The 15,154-nt window shown below is 41.6% G+C and overlaps 2 protein-coding genes across 4 annotated transcripts in view; one reads left to right on the top strand and one right to left on the bottom strand.

Moving 5' to 3' along the window:
* The window catches only part of RB195_022980 (uncharacterized protein), a gene marked incomplete at both ends in the record, with an annotated part of 55,361 nt that overhangs the window by 35,665 nt on the left and 4,542 nt on the right, over window positions 1-15,154 (bottom strand). For all 3 annotated transcript variants that reach the window (XM_064210254.1, XM_064210256.1, XM_064210255.1), the window contains 3 exons: window positions 1,710-1,766; window positions 1,819-1,879; window positions 5,395-5,483. In XM_064210254.1, the coding sequence (XP_064066135.1) occupies window positions 1,710-1,766; window positions 1,819-1,879; window positions 5,395-5,483 (207 nt within the window). The remainder of the gene's footprint in view (window positions 1-1,709; window positions 1,767-1,818; window positions 1,880-5,394; window positions 5,484-15,154) is intronic.
* Window positions 2,829-3,164, top strand: RB195_022981 (uncharacterized protein; the record flags this gene model as incomplete). Its single annotated transcript, XM_064210259.1, has 1 exon — window positions 2,829-3,164. One exon carries the CDS (start codon window positions 2,829-2,831, stop codon window positions 3,162-3,164), a length of 336 nt encoding a protein of 111 aa, XP_064066138.1.

The following is a 15,154-nucleotide window of genomic DNA, read 5'->3' as shown; positions in this document are numbered from 1 at the left end:
TGATAACATTACCAATGAACCACCGTTTTCTGTCTTGGGTATAAAATCACACCGCTATAATGTTTCAGTAAAGTGTAAGGTTCTAGTCCGTCCACGCATTCTCAAACTCCTTCGCTCTTAGCGTCCATTCGCTTTAGAAAGTTTTCACAGAGTTATATGTGGATTTTGTTTCAGCAGATGCGAACCCAACCTTTTCCGCGGTATTGGAACTGAGATTGTTTCCCTTGCTGCGTCCTGGATGCGCTGTGTGAAGGAATCCGCATCGCTGAGTTTCTTCGTGGCTGCACTCCGACAAAGAATAGAATATACACATGTGTAGAATAGAATATACACACGTTGGCTTAAGTTTGTTCTTCGTCTTTTAGATCTGCCATGTCGATTTTTGGTTAGCGAGGAACTCCTCACTTTCTCTTGTGGAATCGCATCTTAAAGTTGAGGAGAACTGGACTGCGCTGACTCGAATTCGACGTCAAAAAGATTCTAGATTTTCGGATATCTGACATAGAAATGTTTCTCGTCAGAATTTAGTCAGGCTGAAGTTTGAGTCTTAAACGTGGAAGCGATAATGAAGCCCGTCTGTTCACATGAGTTGACCAAACAGTTGTCATTATCTACTCTGTTAGATAATCCCAACACTTCAGATTGTTGTTTAAGTCTCATTTTGGCATTTGTGTTGATTTCGACAATGATTCCACCTACTGCTTGGGTATCTTAGACATCAATGCGTTTAGTTCATCATAGAAACTGCCCCTATTGTTGTCCTCAGCAGTTTCCGTTGGTACATGAGCACTTACGGTCCAGAGTTTACGTCCTCTCCGATCCCGCATTTGTACAAAGGCTCGTTTTGACGACGTTGAATCAAATTTCTCCACCAGGAACTTGCAGTAGTTCCTCACAGCCACCGCACAGCCTCCTTTCAGCGCCTACATTCCTTTCAGCCCCACCACTACAAAGCCTGAACGAGGCGGTTTGTTGGAGTTCACTTGACAGTGTTCGGCAGTTCTGTGTGACAAAGCTAATGGTTATTGTCAAAGATTCCGAGCTTTTTTTTTAGGCGGTTGACGTTTCAGATTATGGCTTTAGGCGATGTGCTGGACGTCGGCATCTTTGTGCAATATATGGGAATCATTCGCTATGTAACAGCGCAGAATGCGTACGTTCCCCATGCGTACACTCGAACCTGATTGATTTTAGTTAAAGCGAGTTAGCCATTTCTGCGGTTCCAGCACTCGTTGGCGCTTATAGTCATTCGTGCTGATCTTCTCTGACTATGATAATCTTTTCTGCGCCCAATTCCTCCATTGGCGTTGGCAGTCCTCTTTGGTGCCGTTTGTCTCCATTAATACCAATTATTTAGCTAAACCACTGATGGAGACGCGAACCTTTATCAACGTTCAGAATCAAGCGTCACGGTTGTTGACTAGAAATAAAAACCTAGAAGATAAAATTCAATTAACCTTGCTCACAATTTATATCTTCGATGTTCGAAATTTCGACTGTTTACAAAGTCACAAACACAATCTTACTTTCTAATTTGTCACACTACAAATAGTTTGGCACTGGTTGTTTGACAGCAGCTTGGTTATTGACAGCGTCCGTGTGACACTGCCAAAATAACAAACAAACGAATACAATAACAACAATAACAATGACGAACAACCAAACAACCTAACGAAGAAAACAAATAACCCTTTGTAAGCGAAATTTACCTGGATATCCAGAACTCGTTTACAGAATCGTAAACCGCTGTAGTCATGCATTTTCGCCTAAGAACAACAATCACAATAACCTCAAGGAACTCTGGTAAAAAAAACCTACATAAGCGTATTCCGCGATTAGAACATCCACTTTCGAGAGAGCAACTTCGGCAATCAGCTTCCTCAATTGTAGTTTGTACTACTACTTTGTACTTTTCAGGACAAAAATGAAAAACATCCGAGAAATCGTGACCCTGCTATGTCCGAAACAACAACATTGTAAATGAAATGTAACTGGAAAGATTATAATTGATGAAGTGATTATAAACAAAACGATTCTTAACGGGCTTGACACACGAATCTGCCACACCAGATAGATCTAACCGGGTTCTCATGAGGTTGTGTAGAGCGTCCACTGTAGGCAGATATGGGTTAGTAATCGACTTTGTGCTTGCTCCGGGGCGAAGATAGGATTCAGAGGTTGTACAACTGGCTTTCACTGTGTCATTACTGGTTCATATTTTCCGTGTGTGTTATAGGCATGTTCATACATGCGAATTTGGATGTGTTCAGGCCTACTTTTTCTACGCCGTGGTTGGATCCAGAAGGACATCTTAAAAGATTCACGTTTCAGCAGATCCACATCAGAAGCTTCAACGGTCTTACAACTGAACGAAAATGGGGAGAGGCTTTCCGAGTTAATCGTGACAACTGAAAAAAGGAACAAAACAAAATCACGGCATAAAGGTCTGAAGAGAACTTTCAAGGATCCATGTCTACAGTCGAACAAATTTAAGTTGAGAAAGACCATCCTTAAAAACTCTCAATACAAAAACCCTACTCTCTATGCTGGAAGTCAGCCGACGATGCTACCATGACGATACTGAGCAAATCAGGAAAGAGAATGGATAGAAAGAACTATCCGTTCTCTCTCAGAAGACTTTTCCTTTTTGAAAAGTGATGCAGTCTCTTTTGAAAAAATTCAATAGTCAGAAAATTCTACGTAAGTTCTCACATCGCATACAGAATGTCCGATTTTAGCTCCAATACAAGCATCCAATCTCTTCCGGAAATTTTTCCTAAATTAAATTTAAAATTTTTTAAGAAATTTTTAAGAATTCCGGAAGTTACATGCTGCTCGAAGCGAATACCATTACATCGTCGGCGCACTCGAGGTCGACCAAGGGACGTACAGATGTTGTTAATACGAAATCGGCGGAACATTTGTCAACTGTTCTTCGCATGATATCTTCGATGACAAAGTTAAACAAGAAAGGTCTCGCGACAGTCTCTCGTCTTACTCCTGTTCCCACTTCAAACGATAAAGTAAATCCGGGTGGTGTTCGAACAGCAGTAGCTGTTCTTCTCTTCATGTGTTCGATTATGATTCATGCGAATGAACTTTTCTGGGATACCTTCGGCGCGAAGCACATTGAAAAGGTATTTCTTGTGTTCCGCGACGGATAACTTATGGACTTAAGACAACGTGTCTCCACGAATCCGGTATCCGTTCGTCAAATTAAATTCATGATATTTGCCATTTCACATTTCATTTCGGAGGAAGAGATTTCAGAATTTCCGCTAGAGTTTCCATTCTTTATTTTTTGGATATTTAGGACAGTATTTAGGATAGAGGAGTATCTCATCTTGCTGCTATACTGCCTTAGCAGAGTATAGGCTTTTTTCGTTCTGTTGGCCTCGCACGCATAAAGAATGTACGTGAATCCTGTCTCCGCAGATACACAGACAAACTGCTTCCTTGGTGCTTAAAAGCATCACCCCACGAATCTGGGGAGGTACGGGTTTTAGGCGGGTAATGCCTATACAGGGACGTAGATTGTGGGGAAGATGTTGATTCAGTTCATTTCTCCCATTAGTGGAAGTCGAAAATCAGTCGAAAACCCATTCAGACGAATCGCAGGTGGGGTGAGGCGCAATGGTTGCGCATTGCAACAGAAACCGTCCTAAGAAACAGCGTTTCGGAGCTGTTCGTTTACACTGATACAGGGGCAGATAAACGGAATCATCCTCTTTCCACAATCTACGACCCCTTATAGGCGTTATCCGAAGCCTGTACCACCTCAGATTTGTGGGATGATACCTTTAAGCCGGAGACGTTTTCTTTGCAGCGTCTTTAATGAGTTCAGTGAAAGATTCACTCTCATACTGGTCCGTAATCCAATATTGATCTAAACTCGTTGGCAGATCTGCTTCCTGCATGTGTCCTCTTTCAGACCTGCCGAGTCGAGCTTCGGTTGATGTTGAACTCCATAATTCCTTTTTTGGAACCGTACCATCAAGATGATAAGAGCTGGGCGGTGGTCGAAATCGGATGCGATGACCCAGACAGTTCTAGATTTTCGGATATCTGACAAAGGAATGTTCTTTGTCAGAAGGTCAAGCTGAAGCTTAAGAGTCGGCATCTCTCGCTTCCGCTGCTCTTCTAGCGTCAATGGGGTTGTCCCTTGCCACGGAAGCTTATGGCGCCGATGATTTCTTCTAAAAGTGAAGGCACTGATGAAGTTCGCCTGCTTTACTAGACGACTACTGCTGTCGGACGTTTGTTTCACGCTGTTTCAGTATGATACCATCTTCCAGGCACGTCAGACTGCTGTTGAAATCCCATCTTTACATTCGCATCAATTCCGACAATAAGTGCGTTCTGGCTGGGTATCTTAGATATCAACGTGTTAAGTTCATCATAAAAGGCGCTCTTCTCATAGCCTTCAGTGATCTCCGTAGGTGCCTAAGCACTTACGATGCAAAGTTTGTGTCCTTTGCAATCCCACCGTCGTATAAAGGCTCATCTTGACGACCTTGAACCAAATTCCTCCATCAGGTTGTTGCAATAGTTTCTAACGGCCATTGCACAGCCTCCTACTTTCCTTTCATCAACATCGTTGCAGTAGATGGTGTAATTATCAATACTAATGAGAGAGCCATCCCTAGTGTGTGTTTCCTGCAACGCAGCAAACGGTACATTGGATATCACAGGACGCAGGATATGGACAGCGCTGCTTGCTGGAGTTTACCCGACAGTGATCGGCGTTGCGAACGGACGTTTGTAGCCAAAGACTCCATGTTTTCTCTAGATATTTGGCCGATGAGAGTGTGGGCGCTGGCATGATGGACCTTTTTGCAGCGTATAAAAGGCTTAACATAACAGTGCATGTTATACAGCTCCCACGCTCCGAATGCGTATACTCAAGTGTTTTATTGCATATCTATTGATTGCATTATATATATATATATATATATATATATATATATATATATATATATATATATATATATATATATATATAACACTCCTCGTGGGGATATGGAAATATTACTGACGCTGCTTCGGAATTCTCTCCTTCGTTACCTAGCTTTCCGGAAATTTTTTGATAAGCAATTATGAAGAACAAAATGATTGGTAGTGGCGTCTTTCATTTTATTCTGCTCTTCTTTTCAATCGAGCTTCCACCCAGTTAACAATGATTTCAGTGTTCTGCTATAATTTTTCTCAATAAATGCTTCTAACCAATCTGCAAAAAAAGCAAATAGAAGATCATGGGGAAGAAGAAAGATGCAGGTGATTAGCTTTACCGTTGCAGTAGTTATTTTGGATTTCATTTCCTTTGATGATAGTTGATGAAATTAAAGGTGAGTGAACCACAATTAATGTAATTAACGTGACAACAAACAAACATACCACAAACGAGGATGAGGATTTCTTCTAACGAAGTCGACCGCTTCTTCAATTTTGAGACATTCCAACAAATGTTTTGCATCTCGGAGAGACTGCAAAGCAGGTTTATCTTGGTTCTTCGCAGGTTTATCCTAGTATAGGAGAGATGCTAAAAAGATACCAGTCTGCACTGCTGATGGGGGAGAGAGTTTTATCCCAATGCTTGCTTTTTCACATTGCTAGGCCATTCTTATAACGTTTCCTCGATATAATTGAAATTTGGTAAATTGAACATGAATAAAAAATAAATAGAATATACGAAATATATTATTACCAGTCTGAGCGTACGGCTAAAGCCTGGACTTCAGACTTTCTGTGGTGTTTGCTTCGCTCGCCTTCACTGATCAACAAAAATCAATATTAGTTTTATTAGTTCTATGAAATTGGACTTGTGTATCTCCAACGATCTTTCTTCCTTTTTTATATTACAACTAAAAGCGAAAGATTTCATAGTCTTCTTTCTAAACGCATCAGTTCTACATTTGGAGACTTGGAACTTCAGCTTCAAACAATCCTTATCAATATGTTACAGACAAAATTTAAAAGTATCACGTAAAATAAGGGTTTTCCTCCTGTTTTCTATAAACAGTTATCAAAGAATGATGTTTTGGCATAAAATGATGTAAAAGACATCTTCCTACTGATAAAGATAACGTTCCACGTCAATCCACATAAACATCTTGCTACTATTTAAGCAGTCGTTTGCATTCTGAGTGCGGCATGCTACAAACCTGAGGCGAAAGAAGAAGGAAATAGGCACGCGGAGGAGTCATAAAGGAAAAAGTAAAGCGCCCAGTGGCCACGGCTACGAAACAGCTGAAACAATCTATCTTTTGCGTCATGCACACGAAGTTATTGCGCACCAATCCGACGCCGGCGGACCCGTATTCCCATATTATAGCTGTCGCACCCCATATTATAACTACCTGGCGCCGGCGCGACAATCGGGCACCGATGGGCCGTCGCAGCCCATTTTGTAGCTATCTGGCGCCGGCGCACCAAATTGACGCCCCCATTCTATAGCTATCTGGCGCCGGCGCACCAACTTGACGCCAGTGGACCCGTCGCACCCCATATTATAGCTATCTGGCGCCGGTGCACCAACTCGACGCTAGTGGATCCTTCGCAGCCCCTTTTGTAGCTATCTGGCACCGACACACCAACTTGACGCCAGTGGACCCGTTGCAACTCATTTTATAGCTGTCTGGCGCAGGCGCACCAATTCGACGCCGGGTTGACCCGCCGCATCCCTTTTTTCGAATTTCGTGACACACAGACAAACACACACACATACAGACGCACACACACTTACTTATTATATCATGATAGTTAAAACCACCATATGCCTATAACATTGATAGACCTTTGGAAATAAAGGACCTCTGTCAGATCGATGGATGTTGAGGTCCACAGGGTGCTGTTTCTTGCAATGGTTAAAATTTTTCCCTCAGTAGAAGCCACGATACACGAGTGCACTAAAGAAAACAACTAGAATTTGCTATGTCTGCAGTACAATGCCAAACCTTAGGTTCACAGTATGCTCCCTTTTATCCATCTTCTATTTATACACTTGTTCCGGAATAAATATACCTAGTATGGCCACTTTAGTCATTTTTTTTTATCCTGATCCCTATCATTTCTCTTGATCACCTTCAATGCAGTGCCGTTAGAATATGTTGCATGTGTACAAATTTTAGAATTTAGTTAGAATATAAAATTTCTCTTAGCTTATGTATACAATGTTGTTCTTCTATCGCATGGTTAGGATTGTCCTAGTCATGTGCGCCAAAGGATAGTCGCGTTCTGCACTAAGGTATTTCTCACTGAACAGTATGTGACATCTCTGGTTTACATCTCTTTTCACTTACTATGCGACATCTCTTGAAATTAGAAGCACCTGCACATTAGTACTGTTCGATCCTATTTTTTTGTCACGAGAAGAGACATTTCGAACGATCAGAGAGTGAGTGATGAGACTGTTACAAAAAGAAACGAGGACCTTTTGTTGATCATGAGCAAAGTAGAAGAGCTCTGGTGCACATTCATGGACGTTCCTCAGGAATATATCAGAAAGTTCGACAAACACAATATATGCTGAAGCTCTCTACTTTCGCTGATGAGGAATATTGAAAGAAATTGCGGAAGAAAAGTATTTTGCAGTCACGACAAAAGTTCATTTTATCCGCCTTATGTTTCTTGATTTTTTCTTCAGAAAGGAGTAGAATAAATTTTTTCCTTATCCAAATTCTTCTCTTGCGCCTACGCGTGAATTTAGTACATATTTGTTCGTTGAATGTTTTTGAATGTGCTTTCGAATGCATATTGGAGAGAGACAGAGAAAAATAGATTAAAAGAAAGAGAAAGGATGTGCCCATATCGTTACGAAACCAGATTGGAAGAATAATCCTATGTCGTTTCTCACTCACTAAAGCTATGAAGAGGTGCCTTTCCTTCCAGTTGTTTCAAGGAGTCATTCAAACTGTGCTGTGAACAAGATTTCTTAACACATTTTATTCGGCCTTCGCTTCATCTTACTGGCGCTCATCAGAGTTTGTAATCGAAACATCAATAGATTCATGGGGCTAAACATGCCGTTAACAAGATAAACAAGACAAGCTTTACTCTTCCTAAAACATGTAGATGACGGATAGTTAACAGATTGGGAGATAGTTGCCGACAAATTGTTTATTATCTTTATAAAATAGCATGATCTTGCTGGTCTTTCACCAATTAGATCGATTAGAAACCTTGTGTTTCTACAGGTAGGTAACGTGTGAAATGTCTCGCCAGATGTTGGGGTGGGGAGAATTGAAGAGACGTTTAAATTTGATCTTGTCTTTTGCCTTGCCGTCTAGCTGAAGTTTGACTCTTCGGTGAAGTGATGGCATCTCAAACTTCCGGAGAGAGGTCTTCTCGGATGTCCTTTTTCACAGTTGAATTGGAAGTGTCCGTCGAAAAGATCGGAGTAGAAGACGTGGATGATCTTTCCCACCCTCCTTGATGCTGTGTTTGTTTCATTTAGGTCTCAGAAGGGCGCTGTAAATGCACTTTCCGGCGTTTACATCTTCAGCCACTGCTATTCTCTTCTCTCTCTCTTTCTTTCTCTCTGAAGTCTTCGTTCAAACATTTCATGCTGAGACTGGTGATCTTAGACAAGACACAGTTGCTTGTTGTTCGTGCTGCTTTACGCTAACATTTTGATAGGAGAGTTTCCAAAGACAAGCGTTTCTCGCCGGGTGTACTCCACCAGGCGATTCCCACGTTCAACAGTGGAAAGGCTTTTGAACTTGCGAGTTTCCATGCGAGTAGGAACGATACGAAGTGTTATTTAGACGTTCTTCCGGAGTCAATTTTGGCCCTGGAATATCAAACAAACACCCTGTAAGAGAGACACTCTGCTCTATAAAACCTCTGTCTCTGTATAGGCATACTTGACTTCGTCTTTTTCAAAGCTTAATAATAGAGCACAAGCGACGGGAATTGCCGAGAGTGACATTGATCTACATCTTCTTATCCAGAGACGTCCGAATTGCTTCGTCACTCTTTCGAAAGAATTGATGTTTATTGCTACACATGCACTGCCAATTCCTCTTCAGGAGCGACATTCAGGTGGTGAATGTTTAATCTTTTGGCATCAGACCACCGCGGTCGTTTTCTTGATACGAGCATGTGTGCGCTGTGTGCGCAGGTATTCATTATAATCCTTTTCTTTCGAAGCAGCATAGGCGGCGCCTGCCCTCTCTTTAGCCCTACAGAACGAGACGGTCTTCGGAAACAAGAGACTCTATCTTATTACACCACTAAACTAAAATATTTTTAGAGCTCTCGAAAACTGGTGGTCCGCCTTTAAATCCATGCACTTTTAGGGCAGGTATATTATCGCTCTTGGCCCGCGTTTAGCTCCCTATTAGTCACTTAGAAGCGCCCGACGTATCCTCGCAGCCGACCGACTGTGACTATTCTAGGAGGCGAGATCCGCCTCATCTTCCAGTCATGTTCTAAGAACTCATCCGCACCTTAAAACTAAAAACAGATTTTAAATAAGCAGAGATCCATGAAGTTTTTCTGCCCTTTCTTCGTTTTTTTCTTCCATATCTTATTCTACTGTTCACATAACCAATCCTATTTGAGATTTGGAAGAACATGATTTGCAGTTATAGACTAATTTCTTGTGCCAAAGGAAACGGCGACTTACTTGAGTTAATCGGCGCGCTGATATTATCGGCTGACGCGATTTGCACTCATCTTGGCAGAGTGTGTCGTCCTTGAACACAGCCCTGCCAAACCTTCTCGATCTTTAGCGAGAGCTTGCACAGAATCAATCCATTCGTCGCTATTCCATATCTTGCAAAACCTTAGGTCTCGCTTGAACTGTCTATCCACGCCAATTGTCCTAAATTCCTTTTTCACCACCACACTCCGTAACTTTCGCTTTCTGTCAGGTGCCCTTTCCAGCTCAAACCCGACAAACTTCTCAGAATTCGTTGAACGAGGCGATCTCCTCAGTATAAGACAATTTTCTATAGCTACTTTCGATGGCGCTGGAAGATGTTGACACCTTCTTTGTGTCAGTTAGCAGGAGCAGGAGGAGTTAAGTAGCATACAACCCAGAAAACGGGTTTAGACGTAGTCCCACGCCGCAGCTAGCTTCGAAATAAAGTGTGTCAACATGTTGAACTTTCTACTACTGCTTTTCCCGCGTTTAACAACCTCAATATCAATTTAATACTCAAGATCAGTCAAGGGGCGTCCTGATGGTGCTAGGACGATGTCGGCAGGACAATGATCGACCGTTCTTCGTATGATGTCATTGATGGCGATGTTGAACAAAAGGGTCCTTAGGCTGTCCCTCGTCTTACTCCAGTTACCACCTTGAATGGTGTTGTACATACGGCTGGTGTTCAAACTGCAGCAGTAATTCGTTAATTCATGTCATAAAGTGGACGGACGAATTTATCTGGTATTGCATCGGTGCGAAGCATCGGCGCTCCGACGAGGAGAGTCAAACGCGGCTTCGAAGTCTAGAATGGCGAATTGCATTACTACTGCGATAGAGCTGCCAGATTTCGATCACTCTTCTGTAGATAAACACCTGGTCAATCGTAGATCATCCTGGAGAGAAGCCAGCGTGCTCGTCGCGAATTGCTTCTTCGCGACTTTTTATATGATTTATAAGTCGATCCAGGATAATTCGCCTCAGAACCCTGTAGATAACACGCAACAGTAGGATTTCTCGATAGTTCCTTGGGTCCGTAACAGATGACTTCTTGTGTAGAATAATTATGATAACGTAACTCCATGAATCAGGTATCCTTTCGTCTATCAATGTTGAGCGCACGATCCTAGTCATCTCACGAATTCCAGACGGAGGGAGATGTCTAGCATTTCTGTAGCAGCAAAAAATTATGTGTCTGCGCTAAAAACAAAGGGGGGGTGAGACAGATTCCATGAGCTCAAGATGGTGTGCTTTCGGTACAAGCAGTAAAGTGTGGTGAGACGGGTTCCTTGGCGTAGACTCGGTGCGGGGCCCCAAAGAGCATTACCGGGTTTTGGTAGCAGAACTGCACCCGTTATCAAAACACAGACGCTGAAACATAACTGACAGGTACATGAAACAACCTTAAACAGCTTTTTTTCCGGAGTTCTTAAGCACAATTCCCAAAGCTTTGTAATTATGCTTCAAAGATTCCGGATTTAATCGTCTCAAACTACTACTTCTGGAAGTGAAAGGTTTACTAGTAAGAGGACAAGTGAACTGAAAAGCACTGGAATTTAAAAAAAAAAGCCTGAAAATCTGAGCGGCTACGGCCGAGCAATGGTTAGGGTGCCGAAGTGTTCATCACAATCTTCATTACAAATGTAAGAGTAGCATGTCATAACTTGTACGAACATTCAATTATGGTAGGAATTCAGATTCCTCGAGGCGTTTGCCTGAGTCGTCTTAAATGTACAGTACTTAAAATATACTACAATGCAATACTTAGTACAATACTTAGTACTTAAATGTACGAGTGGCACTCTCTTTGAATTTCTGCCACAGAATTGAAGTTGTTCACAAAGTTTCTCTACAAAGATCTTTACGATCTTTTTCCCTAAAAAGGATTGATGGAGGGGTCGTAGATTTGCAGCTGAAGGCTAATATGACGTTTGTAGAATATTCGGAATACTTGCTTTCGCACTTATCTTCCACCCAGAATTTGAAATTTATTAGTGAAAGTGGAAGTTTGTATTTTTTGCCCCAAAATTTAACACTGAGTAATGCGTGACAGAAAACATGAGAGAACATTGATAGTCGTTATCAATGTTCTCTTATGGTACCACCTCTACCTCTATCAATATAATCATGCTGATAGAGGTAGAGGTGGTACGTCACATCACATAAGCTGTTAGCAACTATTTAATTTTTCATGCGAGTATCCAGTTTCTAAAAAAGGTTCTGACAAACCTCATTGAGGAAATGCACATAGGAGTAGACACACAGAGGAGTATACTAGGTTGAAACGCTACGCCCGCAGTTGGCACGGGTATGAAATGGTTCACAACGTCCCATTTACTGTCTGACCATTTTGGTTGGAAATGTCGTGCGGTAATGCTGTACCAATACGCCGCTTCGACGCACGAACCCTACGTCGTAGAATTCTTCTCATTCCATATTCTGCATTTTTATGCCAGGGCTCCAATTCGACGTCGTGGAACACACCTGATCCCCGCCTACTACTTTTTCGCCCCGGAAAACCAATTCAATGCTATGGAACCCGTACAACTTTCCTCTGCTCCCTTGTGGAGCCAACGAATTTATCTGACCATTAATTACTGTCACTGCTTTGTGGAGTTCCTTTCACTCATTCACTTTACTTCACTCGCCCATTAACACCATTCCACTCACTCACTGCGAGAAATTGATAAGAGTACAGGCAATGTTCTATCATCCTTTTTTCGTTAGTTTCCATTTTGTTCCAAGAGACAACAATACTTCTACTCCAACCGAACAAGAGCAAGGTTTGCACAGTGACGTCACCGTTGTTGAGAGACAACCACTGTAATTCTTTGCTTTTTCATTTCATTATATATATATAATATATATGGTGCAGATTAGAATATCCATAGAATAGATTAGAATAGATTAGATAGATTAGAATAGATTAGATTATCCAGAACATAACTGAGACCATTTATAAAAGCAAAGAATTTTTTCGCGTAAACTTTGCAAGATAAACGTAAACGTAAAAAAACGTGAACGCGTAAACTTTTTAAGATTACGTTTTGTCATTATGCTGGGCGGTGATCAGCTCGACGAACGCCACTTATCGACAAACTTACCTTTGGAGTACCGGTGGATCAAAGAAGTCAGGATATTCAATGATGAAGGATGTTGAAATCCGCAAATATACTGCCGTCTTAATCGAGTTAGAGCATAGTATTGCATATCTATGATGAGACGTCTTTGTAGCTAATGACGATCACTTAAAGGCATCACTTAACAAATCTGGCATGGAATGGATTTCGTTGGAGTATACCTATGTCGGGTCGTAGGTTGTGAATACAGGGATGGTTTCGCTCGTTTCTTCTTTAACCACAACGAAATGCGCTACAAAACGCTATAAAAGGGTGAAGGTGATTGGCGTTGATCAACTGGTTTGACATGCTCCACCACGCGCTCTTCGATTCACAATCGTTCGAAGTTTACGAACGTGTAACTGATCTATACAATCACTTGCGGAGGCTAGCCGATGTGTCAAGTCGGTGTTTTTATTCTCCAGACAAGTCCGGTACCAATTTGTCGACCCCGGAGGGATGAAAGGCTTAGTGAGCACTGAGGCGGACTCGAACCTCCGATCGGTCGTGCGAGCCGTGGGAGCTCTAACCGACTGCGCTACACTGCCCACAAAAAACCAAAACTCTATACGGCTCCTAATACTAACTATGAGTGTGACCGAAAAAAATTGCGTCCTGCTGACAGCATCCTTCGCTGCAGTTTGCGCTGGTCCCACCACGGTTCCTACCGCCTTCATCACCGCGCAGTTTAGAGCGTAGCCGCTTGCGCGACTATGCCGTCCTTCATGCCGTTTTAACCCTATCATAATTTTATTTACCCACAGTTATCATAATTCTAATTAAATATTTCCATTTGTTCCAAAACAATACGATAATAACAACACGAAGAGAATGTAAGCAAAGCAAAACTGTTCACGAAATTACAGTTTGAGTAAAGCGTGTTGTAAAACTACAACGCGACGCTGTCTCAACGAAGGCGTGCATTGACCTTTCTATAAAGTGCGGAGACTTCCAAACTTCTTTTATTTCACTTTTCACGGTTTTTTAAGATCAGTTTTTGTACAACAGTACATAAAGTATCTCATTTCTGCATGTCACAGACGTGACCATAGATCATAAAAATAAAGAAGTGAAGCAAAATCTGTTTACTCTCGGTGGGAATGCTCAAACAAAGAGCATTCGAATAACAGGCAATCGATGAGACTTGCATTCTAGCGCAGCTGACCCATCTGGTGGGTAAAAACTACTCGAGTGCAATCAGATTGGGAGAGCAACACCGTGCCGACAACAGACAAAGAAGTTGGGCAGTATATAAACAGTCCAACAGTGTTTATTGCTTAGAGCATCGTCGTGCATTCACCTAATAAGCATCTCTTTAAGTTCTCGCCCACCCCCCATGTATGCCTGCATATTTTAATTTACCTCGATTTCTGTTGTTTATATGCATTTGCTCATCTGCTATTTGGTGTAACGTGCATTACTCTGATTATTCGCGTGTACATTATATTGTGTTTGTAAATTTATTGATAAACGTTTAATTGCCCAAGTTTGAGGCAAAGTTACGTGAACTGTGAGAAGTCAGAACTCTTCTAAGAAGGGATTTGGGATTTTCTTACGATTCGGATCCCAGCAAACGCTAATTACGCCCAACTATACAAAAAATGTAACGGAGATTGAATCTCTGAAAACTAAGATCTTTTAGTGGTCCTAGAAGCAAAACAAACGATGCAACTAATGAAGAATGGCTTTGTTAGCACCACGTAAACTTATTCATGCACTATTATGCGGAAAAAAGTAAGAAACTATAGAAAAAAAGCAAAAAGAAAAGAGGTCGAGAGAGTTGTAAGCGCGCCGCAGATTCAGCCCTCTGCATGCCTTCTTCGAGAACGCGTCGCGTCGTCACATTACAGCACGTCTTACGCCAGCCAACTGTATGCTCTACTCCACCAAACACCAATCAGATCACTGGTATCAGCTGGAAGGGTTCTTAACACTCTCTTACTGTAGAATGTGTGAGCGAACATGATTTGCGGAACTCAAAAAGCATGACTGTGTTGATAAACTCCTGTACCCAGGAATGTTGTTGTTGTTTTCTATTGAAGAAGCAGTTATCAACATTTTTTTGACTGAGACTGGAACCGATAATGGAACAAGATAAAATTGTAAACCTGGAGTTTTTCTAAATGGAAACGTATGAAGATAACTGTTCTGAAGAACAAATACTTCAGTTTTTAATTTTTTTTGAGTCCATTTTCATCTGATAAAAGTCTATCCTCTCTTGATCAACTTACAATGTGCAACTAACGTCAATTTCAAAGATCATAAAAATTAAGGATTTGAAAGTGAATGGAGCACCAAAATATCCTTAGCGACCTTCATATTACGAATACACGGAGAATTTTGATAATTTTGAGAGAAAAATTTGGATTCTTCGGTGCTTTCTTGTTGG

The sequence above is a fragment of the Necator americanus genome, chromosome X, assembly GCF_031761385.1.
Source record: "Necator americanus strain Aroian chromosome X, whole genome shotgun sequence".
Taxonomy (NCBI): Eukaryota; Metazoa; Nematoda; class Chromadorea; order Rhabditida; family Ancylostomatidae; genus Necator; species Necator americanus.
This window is presented reverse-complemented; position numbering and strand designations above follow the sequence as displayed.